The sequence below is a fragment of the Mercenaria mercenaria genome, chromosome 6 (assembly GCF_021730395.1).
Source record: "Mercenaria mercenaria strain notata chromosome 6, MADL_Memer_1, whole genome shotgun sequence".
In the NCBI taxonomy this organism is placed as follows: domain Eukaryota; kingdom Metazoa; phylum Mollusca; class Bivalvia; order Venerida; family Veneridae; genus Mercenaria; species Mercenaria mercenaria.
In genome coordinates, this window is record NC_069366.1 from 64,573,294 (window position 1) to 64,592,958 (window position 19,665).

The 19,665-nt window shown below is 34.6% G+C and overlaps 1 protein-coding gene across 1 annotated transcript in view; it reads left to right on the forward strand.

Annotated features, from left to right (window-relative positions):
- The first annotated feature begins 2,923 nt into the window (after positions 1-2,923).
- Positions 2,924-19,665, forward strand: part of LOC123548572 (serine/threonine-protein kinase Nek11-like) — a 36,281-nt gene continuing 19,539 nt past the window's right edge. The window contains exons 1-6 of the mRNA XM_053546156.1: positions 2,924-3,831; positions 5,808-5,973; positions 8,318-8,466; positions 12,948-13,109; positions 15,112-15,261; positions 19,422-19,500. Coding sequence (XP_053402131.1) covers positions 3,683-3,831; positions 5,808-5,973; positions 8,318-8,466; positions 12,948-13,109; positions 15,112-15,261; positions 19,422-19,500 — 855 coding nt within the window. The 5' untranslated portion in view covers positions 2,924-3,682. The remainder of the gene's footprint in view (positions 3,832-5,807; positions 5,974-8,317; positions 8,467-12,947; positions 13,110-15,111; positions 15,262-19,421; positions 19,501-19,665) is intronic.

Sequence of the window (19,665 nt, forward strand, 5' to 3'; positions counted from 1 at the left end):
TGGCGGGCAGTATTCCTGAGGGCAGGCTTCGGCCTGTAGTGTATCTAAAGCTATGCTGAAAGTATAAATCGATACTATTAAATCTGAAAGGAAATACGCGTGAATTTTATATATGTTACGCTCGCGTTTTGCGTTGTTTCTTCTTATACTAACATAATTTCTGTGTTTTTATTTTCTGCTCCTGTTCTCTTCTGTTCGTTTGCTTGCTTTCTTTAACTACTTATAACGGACTCAAGCCCTAGTATATGTATGCCACCGTAAGTCCCTATACTAACTAATATACACTAAAGCTGGCCTAACTTTTATTCTTCACTTTATTGTATTAAAACAATATATAGATTATTAAGAATGATATCGATGGTTGCATACAGTAACAAACTTTATATTTTGGTAAAATTTGATAAACTTTGATAAAATTTGATAAAATCATATTCGGCCTTTACCGAAAAACGAAAACACGAAGACTCAGAATTCTGGGTTTTAAAGGCCTAGATCTTGGCAGCGGGCCAAGGGATTTCTGTCTTCACCAGCACAGTTGGGGGCTAATGACTATCACAGTATGGTTCCAATAAACAAAAATATTTGTTGATCAATCACAATAATAAAATAATAAAAAACTTATTTTCACCATAATAGAATAATGAGAAACTTAATTTTGGAAATAAGCAAGTTTTTTTTCAAATTCTGTTTGGAGAGTTGTGATATTTCAGAAAAATGTGACTTTCATTCACCTAAAGCTTGCAGCACACTGTAAATAACATTAGTCTAAAATTGAAAACCGAATGTGCATTTCAGTGTTACAAAGTAAAGCATGAAAAAAGTATACTTTTGGCAACTTACTGAAATTTAAAATTCAGTATAGATAGTACACAATAATTTGATTTTACCCAGTAATATTTTATTCAAATAATGGTGATTACAATACGAGAAAATCATTTTCCCATTCTTTTTGTAAGTATTCTATATAAATATAATGGAAGGATCACCTTCATCAATATGACCTTTTTCATAAGAATTATAATATCGGAAAATATTGTTTGTCAACACTAAGAACTCATTGAGTTTTCACTAAACTGTGTTTTATTATAATTATTATTTTCAATATTATAACTGTATCTTTTATTACCTTATATGTAATATTATATAATAATAATTATTATTATTATTATTATTATTATTATTATTAATATAACATTATAATAATAATTATTATTATCTTTATAGTATCAAAATAATAATAATTATTAATATTATTCCACATTCACTGAAGGAAAATTAATTTCTTTCAACTCCACTGCACACATCTTCATGGTCTAGTTGGGACCCTTGCTGTGCTAATTGCCCTCTGATCAGTTACTGTTACATAATCGATGATAAGCAGTAGATAAGATGGGAGTCGTATATTGGATTTGGTGGGGGACACTTATATAGTAGTGTATCTAGGCCTTTAACTATTCCAAAATAAGCTTTAATTCGTCCATTCTAAAACTAATTCGGTAAAAATGGTGACCATCCTTGTCGAAATGGGTGCAAGGATTTGTCCTATCGTTTATAAAAATGTATGTTAAAATGACCGTTATTTGGCGTAATATTTGTATATTCTTAAAATTTGAATTAAGAGTTTTAAGAAAATAAATTATTGAAATAGTTATATGCAGTTTAAGCCGTTGTATAATTAAAATATGGTAAATAAGAATGTATGGTGTGTATAAAGATACAAGCACGTTTGTGTAACTGTAATTGGATTACACAGACACAGAAGATTAATGCACCTGTCAATATTTTGCCCGCCCGTAGGGGTGGCGGGCTGACCCAGGGGAATTTGACATTTCAAAAATTTTGTTGTCTAAATCCCCATCCTAGAGACCTTTTTTGTCTAAATCCCACCCTAGAGCCTGGTTGGTACATCAAATGTTTGTCAAATTCCCGCCTGTCGGGAATGGTCTTCTGTCTAAAGTCCCGTGTATGCCCGCCGCTCCCCCGGGCGGGCATAATATTGACAGGTGCATAAGTCAGATGGGGTTTTTATTATCATTATTACTGAAACGCGACTTTGGATTGATTGAAAAAAGTGCAAGGAAATCCATAAGAATGAATGAGATATAAGCTGACTGGATAAAAAGGTTCCTTTATTTATTTGTTTTGTCCTTGCATGTGTGTGTGTGTGTGTGTGTGTGTGTGTGTGTGCGTGTGTTGATCGTTTGGGGAGGCTGCGTTTTTAGAACGTGGTTTTCCCTGTTGGATATTCTTCCTTGTTTTGTTTTTACAATCATAAATTTCGTGTAAAAAAAATCAAGAAATACATGTTTTCCGTGAAATTTGGAATATTTTACAAGTGTCTGACTGAATGCATGATTTTTCGATTATCTTTTTAGAATAGTAGGTGTCAAAGGGTATTTTGCCTCTCGTAATATTATGTCATTCAACAAAGGAGGTAGTTTTGTTTTAAGAAAAATTGTAAAAAAAAGGATCTGTCAAATGCCTATACAATATTACTATGTTTGGTGTCTGACATGTTTACTGATTAAAAGAATCACATTTTAATTGTCATCTTTGAATTTTGGGGTATGGTTATATAACAGAGTCATTTTTACAATGGCCCAATATCAATAACAGTGCCTGATCATTATATTATGGATATGAAATGACTTCTCAGTGTTACATGTGAAGTATAGTCCAAAATGTAGTTCTTTGCTGTAGATGAAATATGACACTGTGAGGCATATTAGGATATAACAATTTTATGTCGGTCAATAGCTATACATGGCTAATGTTGTCTATATATATAAAACCGACTTCAAATAAAATTTGTATCCGTATGTTTATTTTTGACTTTGTTTTATTGCTTATTGTTTTAAGAATAGATGTAAACAACTTTCATTGTGAATTTCTATGATTTAATTTAAAATTTAATTAATTGAGGAACTTTCTTTATCCGCGGAATTGCTAAAGGGTGCATTTTCTGAGGGTGCTGTTTTCTTAAGTAGATTATTTCTCTTATAAACGCATATATGTAACACAACATCTCAATGTTTGTTTTTGTTTGTTTTTTTTTTATTACTTATTTGTTTATTTTTTCTTTTTTTTTTTTTTTTTTTTTTTGGTGAAAAGAAATGTTATGCTAACTGGCTGTATACGGTTTTCGTTTCATTGAAAGGCTCTGAAATATTGAATGAGGTCTCAAAATTTAATAGTTTATATAAAATAAAGAATGCCTACAAACTGCCTTAGAGGCGTTAAACCTTGCTTCTATATACATCACAACTTTAATATCTCACGATACACCTCAGCTTGTGTACGCATGCGTAGTAGTTAGCCAGGTGCTGCAAACTGTCAAAAGTCATGTAAATTCCTGTAGGCATTTGTTTACGCGATGTACTTTGCTTGCATATAATACGTAGATTTTTTATTTTAACATCTTAAGGCTGTTGCTTACAGATTGTCTCTCTCTTCAGCTGTAGACCGCTGTATGTTTAAATACGGTTGGTAACAAAGGACGCCGTATTTGCAAATGGCGACTCCCACCTACCTGTATTGCTTTACCTAAAATAGCATCTACTTTGAGAGTGACAGTGCATGCAACTATGAGATAATGCAACAGATATGAAATGTTGAAGTACTATAACAATCCACAATACTGTTTATTTATTTTAAGTCTTAGTATTGTCTGAAAGCTAAAAACATGTCGACCAAGATTGGCAAGAAAAAGGAGCAGCGCATCCTTGCTAATAGGTACCAGGTCGTAAGAAAACTCGGAAAAGGAAACTTTGGAACAGCTTACCTTTGTAAAGATTTACGTCATGTAAAATCCCAAGATGAAGATGCAGGATTGTAAGTATTCATTCTGTTAGTGTTAGTCCAAATAATAGGATGTTTCAGGACTGCAGCGTGATAACTTTTGACTGTCGCTGTCCAGTCACTTCCAATCTTATTTAGCATATTTCTGTTAGGAAATCCCCAATGAAATCCGTTGGGAATGTTTTCTGGTACATGTATAATGTATTTGTAATGATTACATCTCTGAAACATATAATTGCCTCGCTGACTTTTTGTTAATGTATATTTTGTGTTTTGTTTCTGCAATTTAGTGTCATCGGCAATCCGCTGTGTATTGAAACATGTGTCAGGGTAGATATCTCCTCGCACCTGCTCACATCATATTTCAGAAGATTTGAAAATGTAAACCAATTTATGGTTTAAAGTGAAACATCTTTGTGCAGTGACTATTATGGTCATATGAAACAAAAGAGCTAGCTTGGGCTGCTTCTGGACTGTGATGGAAGTATTCATTTAAAATCCCATCTAAAGAAGAACTATCAGTCATACCATACTTGAGATATGTTGTCAGAAAGTGTCTTTTTCCTACAGTTTCCAAAACTTGATTAAGCATGAAAACATGCTTATCGGGATGGCCTTTTTATACGCCAGTCTCTGAAAGAGCGGGGCGTATTATGTGAACACCCGTGGCGGGTGGGCAGCATCCAAAAAGCATGTCTGCTCTCTAAGATGAACAGTTTTAATCCTATCTTCACTAAAATGTTTGTGGGCATAATATCTCGGCCAAGTTTTATAGCCAGCCAAATTGCCCCAGGCACTCTTGGATTATGGCCCTTGAATTACTCGAAATCTGTGAATTTAGCCTTGTCTGCTGTCTAAATCGAATAGTTTTCATCAGATCTTCACCAACCTTGCTGATAACGTTTGTGGGCATAATATCTCGGCCAAGTTAGATAACCAGCCAATTCGCCTCAGGCACTCTTGGATTATTACCCTTGAATTACTTGAAAAACTGTGAATTTAGCCTTGTCCGCTCTCTAAGTCAAACAGTTTTCATCCGATCTTCACCAGACATGCTGTCAATGTTTGTGGGCATAACATCTTGGCCAAGTTCGATAACCAGCCAAATCGCTCGGGCACTCTTGGATTATGGCCCTCGAATTACTAGAAATCTGCAAATTTAGCATTGTCCGCCTTCTAAGTCGAACTGCTTTCATTCGATCTTCATCAAACTTGATGACAATGTTTGTGGGCATAATTTTTTGGCCAGGGTTAACCAGTCAAATCGCCCAAGGCACTCTTGGATTTTAGCCCTTGAATTATTCCAAACTTTTTATGATACATAACTGAATATTTAGACAGGCATATTTTGTGACAGTCTGGCACTCTTGTTTATGGTCTGAATTTTTTATTTCATATCTCTTTTAACCTTACCTGTATCTGCACTTTACCATTAGGAAAACAAAGACATTGAAAAATCCAAAAACTTAAAGTCATAAAATACTGGTCAGACTTACTTGCTCCCATAAATTAAACATTTATATTCATGTAGAAAATTCAATTCAAATGGGTTGATTATAACTACAGCCAGGAGGTGATACTAAAAATAATGATATTAAGTTTTATTTAAACCTGAAGGTTTACTCTTGAGGGTTTTCCTTTAAAGTATAATATTGTCCAAAAAAATGGCCAATAGACTGACTATTTTACTGATTTAAAAGCCCTGGTTCAACATCTTATTTATTCTGTCTGGTTTCCTAGACTCCATGAAAGTGTTGAAAATAAAGCTTAATGCAGGAAAAGTAAATGTGCCTGGTGCCGGATTATATGACCATATATAAGACTAGCTTGGTGATCTAACCAGATGAAATTACGCTCAAAAGCACTACGGTTCTGTTGATATTAGCTTGTCATAATCTGAGCTTGTTCATTCAGTAGAAGTTGGGTTAATTTGTTTAGAAACAGGTTTGTTTGGAAAGAAAATTTTGTTCTTTGTATTTGCTCTGCAGATGTGACATTTCTGTTTACAGGAAAGTTATGAAGGAGATTTCAGTGGGAGATTTGCAGCCCGATGAGACAGTGGATGCCATGCATGAGGCTCGACTTTTATCAAAACTAGACCATCCTAGTATTGTACACTTTCATGACAGTTTCATTGATGGAGAATTCTTCTGTATTGTTACTGAATATTGTGAGGTAAACAACACAGTATAGCAAATAAGAAAAAGAAATTCTTTGGACAGTTACTTACAGTGTCTATCTTTACATTTATAACTGTATCTTGAAAACAACATCTTATATAATGGGCCCGCCCGCTTAGCTCAGTAGGTAAGAGCGTTGGTCTACGGATCGCGGGGTCGCGAGTTCGATCCTCGGGCAAGGCGTATGTTCTCCGTGACTATTTGATAAACGTCATTGTGTCTGAAATCATTAGTGCTCCACCTCTGATTCATGTGGGGAAGTTGGCAGTTACTTGCGGAGAACAGGTTTGTACTGGTACAGAATCCAGGAACACTGGTTAGGTTAACTGCCCACCGTTATATAACTGAAATACTGTTGAAAAACGGCGTTAAACCTAAAACAAACAAATCTTATATAATGGCCTTTATAAATGTCAACTTTATGAAGAGAAGCTTCTTTTTTGTAAGAACATTTTCTCAAAGCTTGCTGCAATTATTCCAAATTAATGAGGATTTTGGATATAAATATACGAGGGTTGATCCAAAAGTAATGTCACAGTAGCTGTAAAATCATGTATAATGAAATTAAATAAACAGAAATGCATACCGAAGTACCTTTATCTATTTGCAGTATTGTCTGAAAATATCGATAAGATATGTTGCATAATTTAACGATATCGACATGTACGGAAGGCATACTTGCAGCAATCGCTGCACGTCACTGACGTTATTGATGTCCGAGACATCGTTTCTTACTGACTGCATACCGAAGTACCTTTATCTATATGCAATATTCTCTAAAAATATCGATAAGATATGTTACATAGTTTTAACGATAGCAACATATACGGAAGGCATACTTGCAGCGATCGCCGCATGTCACTGACGTTTTTGACGTCCGAGACATCGTTTCTTACTGGCTGCTATCAATATTCATTCCTTTTCAAAGTATTGTCCATGATTTTCTATACAGCGCTCATGTCTGTTCACCCATTTACGGAAAGCAGCTTTGAAAGAGATGAAAATACATTTTTACAAAAAAATTCAATTGATCAAGGTCCTGGAAATGGACCCTTTGTAGTTTAGTTTTCCTATGAGGAAAAAGCGCAAAATCACACGGCGCTAAAATGACAGGTCTTCTAGTTCTCTGGCGATTCTCTAGTGACTCATCGCTGTCCCTGAAATGCTTATACCACCTGTATACTAGTCTCCTGTTCACTGTTTTTGTTCCATATGTGTTATTTTATCGTCTGCATGGCCTCAAACAGTGATTTTCCTAATTTAAAACAAAAACGCAGAACAGCGCGCTGCGGTGTTTTGTCAGAAATCAACATATTTGCTCTCAGCATAAACAAGCATTAACACTGCATAGATATTTTCTACGAGCGATGACGCCAATGAAATTTCAACAGGGAACGGCAGAGATACGTGATGTAACGTTGTAAGAATTTCATATGATTCAGCGCGTTATTCTGATAAAGATCAGTGGCTGCATTTGAAAGTTTTATTAATGAACTAATAATATTTTGTGTGCGGCGACATAGTGTCAGTGGTATTTTTTGAATTCATGTGCATTTTAAATGAAAAACGCCGGAAATAAATATTTTGATATATTATCAGAATTGAATTTATGTACATTTTTATATATTTTTATTATTATACTCAGATGAATAAGCGCACCATGGACACAGTGACATTACTTTTGGATCAACCCTCATAGATCAGTTTACTGTCTTAAATACCATATACCACAAACAATAGAATAAAATCATTTGCTCCCTTGATATCACCATTTTCTTAAAGTAATATATTTAAACAAAATGTGGAAAATTAGCATCTGTAAACAGAAATAATTTTTAGTGTGATGCTATGTATTTGAACAACTTTTTGAATCAAGAACTTATTATAATATAAGGGTTAAAGAGCAACAATTAAAGTACTTGTCTTTTATAAATTTTTACATAGAGGATATTACATGAGTGTCTTTTCATATTGAATTTATTAAACAAGTTGAATAAAATAATAAAATGCGAGGCTCTGCCGAGCATTTTATCAGTTTAATTCAACAAGTATTGACCAACGTCTCCAATACTTTAAACGACGTCAACGACAAAGCTTTATTACACAAGTGTATTATCAAATTTATGTAATGGCTTTATTTCATTCCCACATGTGATAAATCAAAATATATACAAATCAAGTAAATGCAGTTTGACACTTTGTTCAATATTGTATACAGCAAGAAAGTCATCTGGCATTTGTGGTTGCAGTTTGGGTTTTGCTCATGGCATGGATAAAATCACTGCAAGTGCCAGACATATGTACAAGAAATTTGAATTAATTTTTTTAACTATTTATAGGGTGGAGATTTAGACATGAAAATTCAAGAATATAAGAAATCAAAGAAGCAGTTTGATGAGAAAGTTGTGTTAGATTGGTTTGTACAGCTAGTGCTAGCCGTCCACTACATGCACAGCCGGAGGGTACTACACAGGGATCTTAAAACTAGGTATGTGGGGCAAGTGGTTAAGGTCACTGACCTGCAATCATGAACCACTCACTCAGTGCTGTGGGTTAATAACATTGCATGGGATGTAGAATTCCTCCAGCTGGAAAGTCAGGGGTTCTACCCAGGTACCCAGCCATGCCTGAAACAACTGGGGTCTTCACAGCCTTCAAAAGCTGGAAAGTTGCTATAATAAGTGAAACTCAGTATGTTAAGACAATTAGTAAAATTATTAAGAGTGAATGGATAATTTTCAAGTCACTGTACAACAACAGCAGTCATATTACGATAATTTACATCTTTTAGAGCTAACATTTTTAGCACGACTATACGAGATATATGGAGAGCTGTCCTATTCAATCCTGTGCTGGCATCCACAATTGCAGCTTGGTTAAAGTTTTGTTACACTTCCACTTTATCTCAGTTAATGGATTCGCTTAGAACTTAGAATAGTTATTTCTCCTCATCACCTATATCATATGATACAAGGGCCAGGCATCTGGTTTCAATATTTCATGAATTAAACCCGCTTTTTCCTTATAATTTCATGCTGAAGTTTACTATATATCTACATGGATTTTATTCAAACTTAGAATAATTGATCCACTTCACTATCCACATCGTATGGTAGCTGGCAACATTATTTCATGAATTATGTCCCCTTTTTAGCTCGACTATTCAAAGAATAGTCTAGCTCTTCTACTCACCCTGACGTGGCGTCACACCTTGGTTAAAGTTTTGCATGCAAGTACATATGGCTATCATTTAAAAGCATATAGCTTTAAAACTTATTATTTCTTTTTCTAGGTCAATTACCAACCTCACTGGGTCAAGTTCCATAACTCTGGCATGTGTTTTAGCGAAATTATACCCCCTTTTGGACTTAGAATATGTAAAGTTTTACATGCAAGTTACTATCTCCAAAACTAATGCAGATATTGAATTGAAACTTCACATATATCTTTGTGGTTATAAAACTACTTGACAGCATCAAGTCTCATAACTCTGACATGCATTTTGGCCAAATTGTGACCCCTTTTTGACTTAGAAAATCCTGGTTAAAGTTTTGCATGCAAGTACATATAGCTATTACTTAAAGATATAGAGATCTGAAACTTACTTTTTCTTTTCTAGGTCAATTACCAACCTCACTGGGTCAAGTCCCATAACTCTGACATGCATTTTGGCCAAATTATGCCCCCTTTTTGACTAAGAAAACCCCAGTTAAAGTTTTGCATGCAAGTACATATAGCTATTACTTAAAGATATATAGATCTGAAACTTATTTTTAGCTCACCTGTGAGTTTTTCTGATCGCTCGATGTCCGGCGTCTGTCTGTCGTCTGTCGTCCGTCAACATTTAGCTTGTGTATGCTATACAGGCTGTATTTTTCAACTGATCTTCATGAAATTTTGTCTGAATGATTACCTTGATGAAATCTAGGCCAAGTTTGAAAATGGGTCATCTGGGGTCAAAAAACTAGGTCACTAGGTCAAATCAAGGAAAAACCTTGTGTATGTGATAGAGGCTGTATTTTTCAATTGATCTTCATGAAATTTTGTCTGAATGATTACCTTGATGAAATCTAGGCCAAGTTTGAAAATGGGTCATCTGGGGTCAAAAAACTAGGTCACTAGGTCAAATCAAGGAAAAACCTTGTGTATGTGATAGAGGCTGTATTTTTCAATTGATCTTCATGAATTTTTGTCAGAATGATTACCTTGATGAAATCTAGGCCGAGTTTGAAAATGGGTCATCTGGGGTAAAAAAACTAGGTCACTAGGTCAAATCAAGGAAAAACCTTGTGTATGCGATAGAGGCTGTATTTTTCAATTGATCTTCATCAATTTTTGTCAGAATGATTACCTTGATAAAATCTAGGCTGAGTTCGAAAATGGATCATCTGGGGTCAAAATCTAGGTCACTAGGTCAAATCAAGGAAAAACCTTGTGTATGCGATAGAGGCTGTATTTTTCAAGTGATCTTCATGAATTTTGGTCAGAATGATTACCTTGATGAAATCTAGGCCGAATTTTAAAATGGATTGTCTGTGGTCAAAAACTAGATCACTAGGTCAAATCAAAGAAAAACCTTGTGTATGCGATAGAGGCTGTATTTTTCAACTGATCTTCATAAAATTTGGTCAGAATGATTACCTCGATGAAATCTAGGCCAAATTTGAAAATGTGTTATCTGGGATCAAAAACTAGGTCACTAGGTCAAATCAAAGAAAAACCTTGTGTATGCGATAGAGGCTGTATTTTTCAACTGACCTTCATGAATTATGGTCAGAATGATTGCCTTGATAAAATCTAGGGCAGGTTGGAATATGGGTCATCTGGGGTCAAGAACTAGGTCAAATCAAAGAAAAACCTTGTGTATGTGATAGAGGCTGTATTTTTCAATTGATCTTCATGAAATTTGGTCAGAATGATTGCATTGATAAAATCTAGATCAAGTTAGATGATGGGTCATCATGGGTCAAAAACTAGGTCACTACGTCAAATCAAAGAAAAACCTTGTGTATGCATTATAGGCAGTATTTTTCAATTGATCTTCATGAAATTTGGTCAGTATGATTGCCTTGATGAAATCTAGGTCAAGTTTGAATATGGATCATCTGTGGTCAAAAAGTAGGTCACTAGGTCAACTCAAAGAAAAACCCTGTGTATGGGATAGAAGCTGTATTTTTCAATTGATCTTCATAAAATTTGGTCAGAATGATTGCCTTGATGAAATGTAGGTCAAATTTGAATATGGGTCATCTGGTGTCAAAAACTAGGTCATATCAAATAAAATACTTGTTTAAACTCAAGAGACCACATTTTTGGTCCAGTTCTAATCAAAATTGGCCAGAATATTTGTTTCCATGAATTCCCTAGGTCAAACATGTTTACACTGTTATGGTGTGTTTCTCAGGTGAGCGACCTAGGGCCATCTTGGCCCTCTTGTTTGTTTTCTAGGTCAATTACCAACCTCACTGGGTCAAGTCCCATAACTCTGACATGTATTTTGGGCAAAATATGCCCCCTTATGGACTTGCATGCAAGTACATATAGCTATATCTTAAAGATGTATAGATCTGAAACTTACTTTTATGCCCCCGGCATCTACTGATGCGGGAGGCATATAGTGATTGTCCTGTCGGTCCTTCCGTTCATCCTTCCGTCCGTCCGTACGAGGTTAACCAAATGGGACCGTTTCGTCTAGCATCACTACCCCTTACTAGAATGACTTGATACTAATGCAGATGTAACCCGTGACCATTCCTCATCTTCAAACATCACCTGACCTCAGTTTGACCTTGACCTCGTTTTGGACTTAGGTTGCTTTGTATCGACAAGGATGCCACCGGGGTCATCAAGCGTTTACTGAATGCAGCTTCTTGTTTCTTTTCTAGGTCGATTACCAACTTCACTGGGTCAAGTCCCATAACTCTGACATGTATTTTTGGCAAATTATGCCCCCTTTTGGACGTAGAAAACCCTGATTAAAGTTTTGCATGCAAGTTACTATCTCCAAATCAAATGCAGATATTGAATTTACACTTTACATGTGTCTTCCAGATTATAAAACTAGGTTATAGCAGCAAGTCCCATAACTCTGACATGCATTTTGGCCAAGTTATGTCCACTGTGAACTTAAAACTTTTAGTTAAAGTTTTGCATGCAAGTTACTATCTCCAAAACTAATGCAGATACTGTATTGAAACTCTATAGATATTCTAACATTTAGGGTAATATTCCTGCCTCTGGGACAACAATTCAAATAGTCAAGCATTTGCTGTCAGTTCTTGTTACATACAATTTCAGGTTAATGTTTTTATGCACTTTCTTTGTATCTCTGTTGATATTAAATGGATTTGATTTAAACTTGAAATAGTTGTCAAATATTATCACCAGATCACATGATACAAGATCCATTACTCCAGCTCAAATATTTCATGAATTATGCCCCTTTTTACTTTGATTTTTAGATAAAATAAATGTTATGCACTTTTATTCAACAGATCAATTTGATTCAGACTTTAGATAGTTCTATCACATCTACAACATATGGCAAAATGTGCTTTACTCTGGAAGAAATTTTTCATGAATTATATCCCTTTTATACCTAAAAATTCTGGTTAATGTTTCAAAGCATTTTATTTGTGTTATTTCTAATCGGGTTTGACTCGAACGTTTATCATACATCATCATCCACAGTGGGAGATACTAATCTGTCCAGTGATAGCTCTAGTTTCCTCAATAATCCTCAATTTCACTAGCAAGCATCAAAATAGCCAAGCATGCTGTCTCTTCTGACAACTGTTGTTTTAGCTCTAATACTGTTGGGATAATGGTTTTGTATATTCTCAAATGTTTTGATGCTGTGTGTCATCAGATATAAGCAAAAATAAAATCTGTATTTGACTATTTTGACTATTACTATATCTACATTACTTTATAAATAACAGCCTTAAATATTGTTTTGTTATATTTCAGAAATATATTTTTGAAAAAGAACAGGGTAAAGATTGGAGATTTTGGTATATCAAGGATTTTGATGGGAACGACAGACTTAGCTTCTACATTTACTGGTACTCCATATTATATGAGTCCAGAGGTGCTCAAACATGAAGGCTATAATTCTAAATCGGATGTTTGGTGAGTGAATGTTACAAATTTTTAGCTCAACTATTCAAAGAATAGTCTAGCTATTCTACTCACCCTGGTGTCGCCGTCGGCTTCACACCTTGGTTAAAGTTCTGCATGCAAGTACATACAGCTATCATTTAAAGGCATATAGCTTTGAAACTTATTTTTTCTTTTCCTAGATCAAATACCAACCTCACTGGGTCAAGTCCCATAACTCTGATATGTATTTTGGGCAAATTATGCCCCCTTTTGGACTTAGAAAATCCTGGTTAAAGTTTTACATGCAAGTTGCTATCTCCAAAACTAATGCAGATATTGAATTGAAACTTCACGTGTCTTCGGGGTTATATAACTAGTTGATAGCCACAAGTCTCATAACTCTGACCTGCATTTTGGCCAAATTATGCCCCCTTTGGACTTAGAAAATCCTGGTTAAAGTTTTGCGTGCAAGTACATACAGCTATTACTTAAAGGCATATAGCTTTGAAACTTTCTTTTTTCTTTTTCTAGATCAATTACCAACCTCACTGGGTCAAGTTCCATAACTTTGACATGTATTTTGGGCAAATTATGCCCCCTTTTGGAATTAGAAAATTCTGGTTAAAGTTTTGTGTGCAAGTTACTATCTGCAGAATAAATGCAGATATTAAATTGAAACTTCACATGTGCCTTCAGGGTTATAAAACTATTTGATAGCATCAAGTCCCATAACTCTGACTTGCATTTTGGTCAAATTATGTCCCCTTTTGAACATAAAACTTTTGGTTAAAGTTTTGCATGCAAGTTACTCTCCAAAACTAATGCAGATACTGGATTGAAACTCTAAAGGTATTTTAACATTTAGGGTAACATTTTCCTGCTTCTGTGACAATAATTTGAAAAGTCGAGCATTGGCTGTCTTACTGACAGCTCTTGTTGTTATTAATTATTAATGTTGTCAGTCAGTATACCTCCAAAAAAAACCCAGTCAAATCTGTATGTAATGACCATACTTGGGAGAACCAAAGTGTGAAGATCTGTTGATCTTGTGTACAGGTGGTCTTAATTGGTTACATAACATACGTACAGCTGTTTAAAGATACCGGATGCCCTTCTTTTACTAAAGTATTTTATCTTTATTTACTTCAAATGTTGAAAGTCCTCATCAGATGTCCTAAATTTAATTAAATAGATCTATATAAAGTGAACGTTTATATAGAATTTCATTCATAATTTAATGTAGTAACTGTCAATTATTTAAAAAAAAAACCAGTATTTATTACCCCTTTGAAGAAATGGGGGCATAATGCTTTGTACATGTCAGCCGCATCTGTTGGTATGTATGTCTGTCGGTAGAGTGAACAGTTTCCTCTCAATAACTTGAGAACCACTTGGCTCAGAGAATTCAAACTTGGTAGCATGATTAGGCTTATGAAGTAGATGACCCCTTTATTTTGGGGTCATGACCTTCAATAGTCAAAGGTCGTGGTAATTGGGCTGAACCTTGATATCATTTTCCACACAATAACTTTAGAACCCTTCAAACTTGATAGCATGATTTGGCTTATGAAGTAGATGCCCCCTATTTTTTTGGAAGGTCAATAGGCCAAAAGTCAAGGTCACAGGGACCTGAACATTGGAAACTACATCTGCACGGTAACTTGAGAACCACTTGACCCAGTATCTTCAAACTTGATAGCATGATTGGGCTTAAGCCGTGAAATGATTAATATTCATTAGGGATTTATTTATATGGATTTCATGGTTGATTCAATGTGAAATCCCAACAAAAGTCGCCATATTACCTATAATTGTGACATTAAACCCAGCAAATCAAACAAAATTGCAATAGAAAAGTAAAATCCCCATTCATCGTATGTATCAATGAAATTATATGATGATTAAGGAAATAGCTGTTTTGGTCCAAACCACAAAATTAAATGATTTCACAGTATACTATTCCTAGTTTGTCAAGTCCATTCATCCCATAAACAGTTTGAGTGATTCTCAGTTTCATGTTGTATATTTTCAGGTCTATAGGTTGTATACTGTACGAGATGTGCTCCCTAGATCATGCTTTTGATGGGAAAAGTTTAATGGCGGTCATGTATAAAATTGTTGAAGGGGAGCCTCCAGACCTACCGTCCAAGTATTCAAAAGATCTCAACAAAGTTTTGAAGTTGTAAGTTATCTTTATCTTCCACATTTCTGCAATTTGTTTCAAAATATTATACAGGGAATGACCAGATGAATATGTTAGATTAATTTTAGTTCTTCACATTAAAAGTCATTTGATGAACCAGAAGTAATTTATCCGAATAATATAGAATAAAGTCTGGACTTGGCATACAGAAAAGAAAATCATTTTATGAATAAATGGCAAGTCCTTAGTAAATATTTATAAAATGGCATGTAATATATTTTAAAGATAAATATAAATATGAAAAATATTAGTGTCACATATCCCAATTTTTTAAAACAACTCTGAATGCAGATCTTTGATATAGGCGATTATCTCAAAATAGCCACATCACCTTACATTTAATTCCACCAATTTGAACCATATAATACCACTGTGTGAAGTTTGATTAAAATCTATTGTGAAACTTCTGTCAAAATTGTGATGTTCCATAGATCATTTTGTTACACTTATAGTAAATTTTTCAATCAATTAGCAAAATCAAGACATGACCCTTCTATGTTATTGCCAAATTTCCAAGTCTGTTCTAAGTGTTGAAACAACGGTTTAGTCAGATTTATCTTGTAAAGAAATGATCTAAGATGCAAACTACCTTACATTATACCTACTATGAAATAAGCAAAGTTATCACAAATTACCATTAGACACTCGAATGATACGACATATGTTAAGTCTGAACAATCAACATAATAAAAAAAAAAAAAAAGCCAATAAATGCCCGGTTTTGTTTTCTGCATATTGTAACACCTTTTTATAATTGCTTGTGCCTATATCATAAATTACCCTCTGAGAAAAATACTTTACTAACATGTCAGTTGGGTAACACAGTATTAAGGCTGATTCGTTATGAAAATTCATGTATAGTTCATTAAAATAACAGCAATATAACATCACGTTTGACATATGTGCATACAGATGCTGAGAAGAATGCAACCTTATTTGATCTACTATTTGATTTGAAAGACATTCCAGAATCGAACCGATTACAGTAATTCAATAGATATTTATGCACATCTGAATTATTCTTTGGGCATGCAGCCTTTCATTGTGTTTAATTATTTATTATTGCTCTTGAATTCACACTAAGAAATGGCTTAGAGTACTGTGAAATAAATGTGAGGTGTATCTTTGTTATGTACGGTTTGGCACTTGTATTCACATAAAGGGACAAACAGACGAAATGATACGTAACAAAAAACGTTTTTGAGTGCTAACGATGAATCGTAGTCGAGTCCTTGCTATCCAGATTCTCTAAGTCAAATGACCAAAAACACAGATGAAGGATGATCATTAGATTTCCAAATTTCAAAGTTTCACTGCATAAATGAAGTTAATGTGTGAATTCCTTTGAATACAATTACATGAAATCTGTCATATTTATGCTTGTATGGCAATACTCGAATGAATCATTAGCAAATGTGCATTTTGATTGCGCAGGCTTAAACTTGGTAACATCAGGAAGAAAAAATAGTCCACGGGTCAGTAAGATGCGTATTAGGTAAAATACGTATAGAATAATGCAATACATGTTAATAATTTAAAGTTTATAAATTACAGAAAGACACATGCTTTTTAAACAAATCTGAATCGTTGATGCGTTAGTAACATAGCCGATCCCGATCAGCCTTATTCTCCCACATTGAACGTATCACGCATCGTATGATTTCTATAACCTTGCGCTTCGTAAAACTGTTACATGATTCAAAATATTTTGTAGAATGATCTCAAGATGACGCTCTACAAAATTGCCCTAGCATTCTGTTTGGGTAAAAAAACATGGCCACCATATTTTCCCTTTATGGCTATATTGTAAATTTCAAATATTTTCTTCAAAACCACTGGCATGGGTGGTAAACGCGGAATCCAATTCCCGCTGGGAATACGCTTAAAATGGGTTGCGCAACATCCGGTGCTGGTGTTGCGCGTAAAAAAGGCGAAATTAAGGTATGTGAAGTTATTATTTTGCTAAGTTTGAGACAAAAATATTTTTTCTTGAAAAAAGGAAAATGCTATTTGACACAAATATGATGAAACATCATATATGTAAAATATCTGGTTTGTAATTTATGATTCGGCTTTATAATCACAAAAATTCTGGCAACTCGAAGCGTGAAAAAAGTATGAAATCAACAAAAATGACAGTTTCTGACCTTATATGCTTAATCCAGGACATATGATCCTTTTTTGATGCTTTTTTTGATAACTCAACTATTATGAGGTTACAGGTATATCAAAATCATTTGCTTCAAATCCTGCTTACGGGGACATAATTGACCAAAAATCATTGGGAATGGAGTTGCACACTGGGAATGGAGTTGCTAGTAAATAATGTATATAATGTATACGTGCAACTCCATTCCCGGGGCGCAACCCCATTCCCAATTGTGTTTTGCCAGTCTTTCCCCCAAAAGCAACATTTCATTCAAGTGTATGTAATATTCATGACTGTTTTACACGTGTTTGATCATTAGAAGCGTCACATTTCCGGGAAAAAGGCACAAGAGTAAGAAAATTAGCTTTTTTCATGATTCCATACTTTTTTGACAGTTACAGCCAGCAGAGTTTTCGTGATATCAGGGCTGATTCTTAAATCAATAATTTGGTATTTCAAACATACCATCTTTGTTCATTTTAGTGTCGAATAGCATTTTGCTTTTTTCGAAAACACTCGTAAATGACTCATTGTTTACAAAAACAAAAACCCACCTACCTCGATTTTATATATATTGATGCGCAACACCAGCACCGGAAGATATAGACTTATATAGGGAAAAACTTTCAAAATCTTCTTGTCCAAAACCACTGGGCTTAGGGCTTTGATATTTGATATATAGCATCATCAAATAGTCCTCTACCAAGTTTGTTCAAATTTTCCCCCAAGGGTCAAATATTGCTCCGCCCAGGCCCGGTTTATATAGACTTGTATAGGAAAAAACTTTTAAAATCTTCTTATCTGAAACCACAAGACCTAAGCCTTTGATATTTTGTATGTAGCATTGCCTTATGGTCCTATACCAAGATTGTTCAAATTATTACCCTGGGGTGAAAAGAGGCCCTGCCCTGAGGGTCCATAGTTTTACATATACTTATATAGGAAAAACTTTAAAAATCTTCTTGTCTGAAACTGGAAGGCCTAGGCTTCTGATATTTGGTATGTTGCATTTCCTAGTGGTCCTCTACCAAGATTATTCAAATTATGCCCCTTAGTTGAAAAGAGGCCCCACCCAGGGTGTCCCAAGTTTTACATATACTTATATAGGAAAAAAATGAAAAAACCTTCTTGTCTGAAAGTTCAAGGCCTAGGCCTTTGATATTTGGTGTGTATCATTGCCTATTTAGTTTCTAACAAGATTATTCGAATTATGCCCCTGGGGTGAAAAGAGGCCCTGCCCTGGGGGGTCACTTGTTATATGAGTTATGTAGGAAAAAATACTTAAAAAATTCTTAGACTGTTTAATTATAATTATCTGATGATCCCAAGTGATTAGGGGTCACTTGACTGTGACCTTGACCTACTGACCTACTTTCTTGTTTTTTGAGATACAGCCTTGAAATTTGGATGACATGTACAGTTTTGCACACCGATCTTAAAACAGACTTTCAGTGACCATGAATTTGACCTACTGATCTACTTTCTTGCTTTTTAAGATACAGCCTTGAAATTTGGGTGGTATGTACAGTTTTGCACACTGATCTTAAAACTGACTTTCAGGGACCATGAATTTGACCTACTGACCTACTTTCTTAATATTTTAGCATCAGTTTGACATTTGATACATGTAGCTCATATTACTCAGGTGAGCGATCCAGGGTCATCATGACCCTCTTGTTTGATATATATTTAAACAGTATGAATGCATAGTGACATTATTCGACAGGTGTAGAACTTTTCTGTCATGTTTAAATATATTAAAACATCGTTCTGCTATGGTTATTTATATTATTTCTTTAAGTTAAAATACAACAAATCTAATATATATAGATAGAGGAGTTGCTTAGAAGGCCTTCTAAAGAGTATGTCTATAGGTCCTGTTAACATCTACAATATGTTGATGAAAACTTTTCAGCCCATTATAAGATTTTGATATACTTACATATATGTAAATAACTGCAAACTATTTATTTCTACTTTCCCTATACAGAATGTTGAACAAAGATCCTGAGAAACGACCATCAGCCACAGAACTGATAAAAGTTCCTCTTATCTCTGCTCATATAGCTGTAAGTATTCAATAAACTAGTACACTTGCTCTGCTTAAGGAGCCTAAATAATGTAGTGGTGGAGGTCACTGACTGAATCACTCCAAGTTTACAAATTGACCTGATTGGTGTTCAACAGGTGCTGCCTTCAGATAAAAAAATATCATTTTTTATCGCAATGACCTG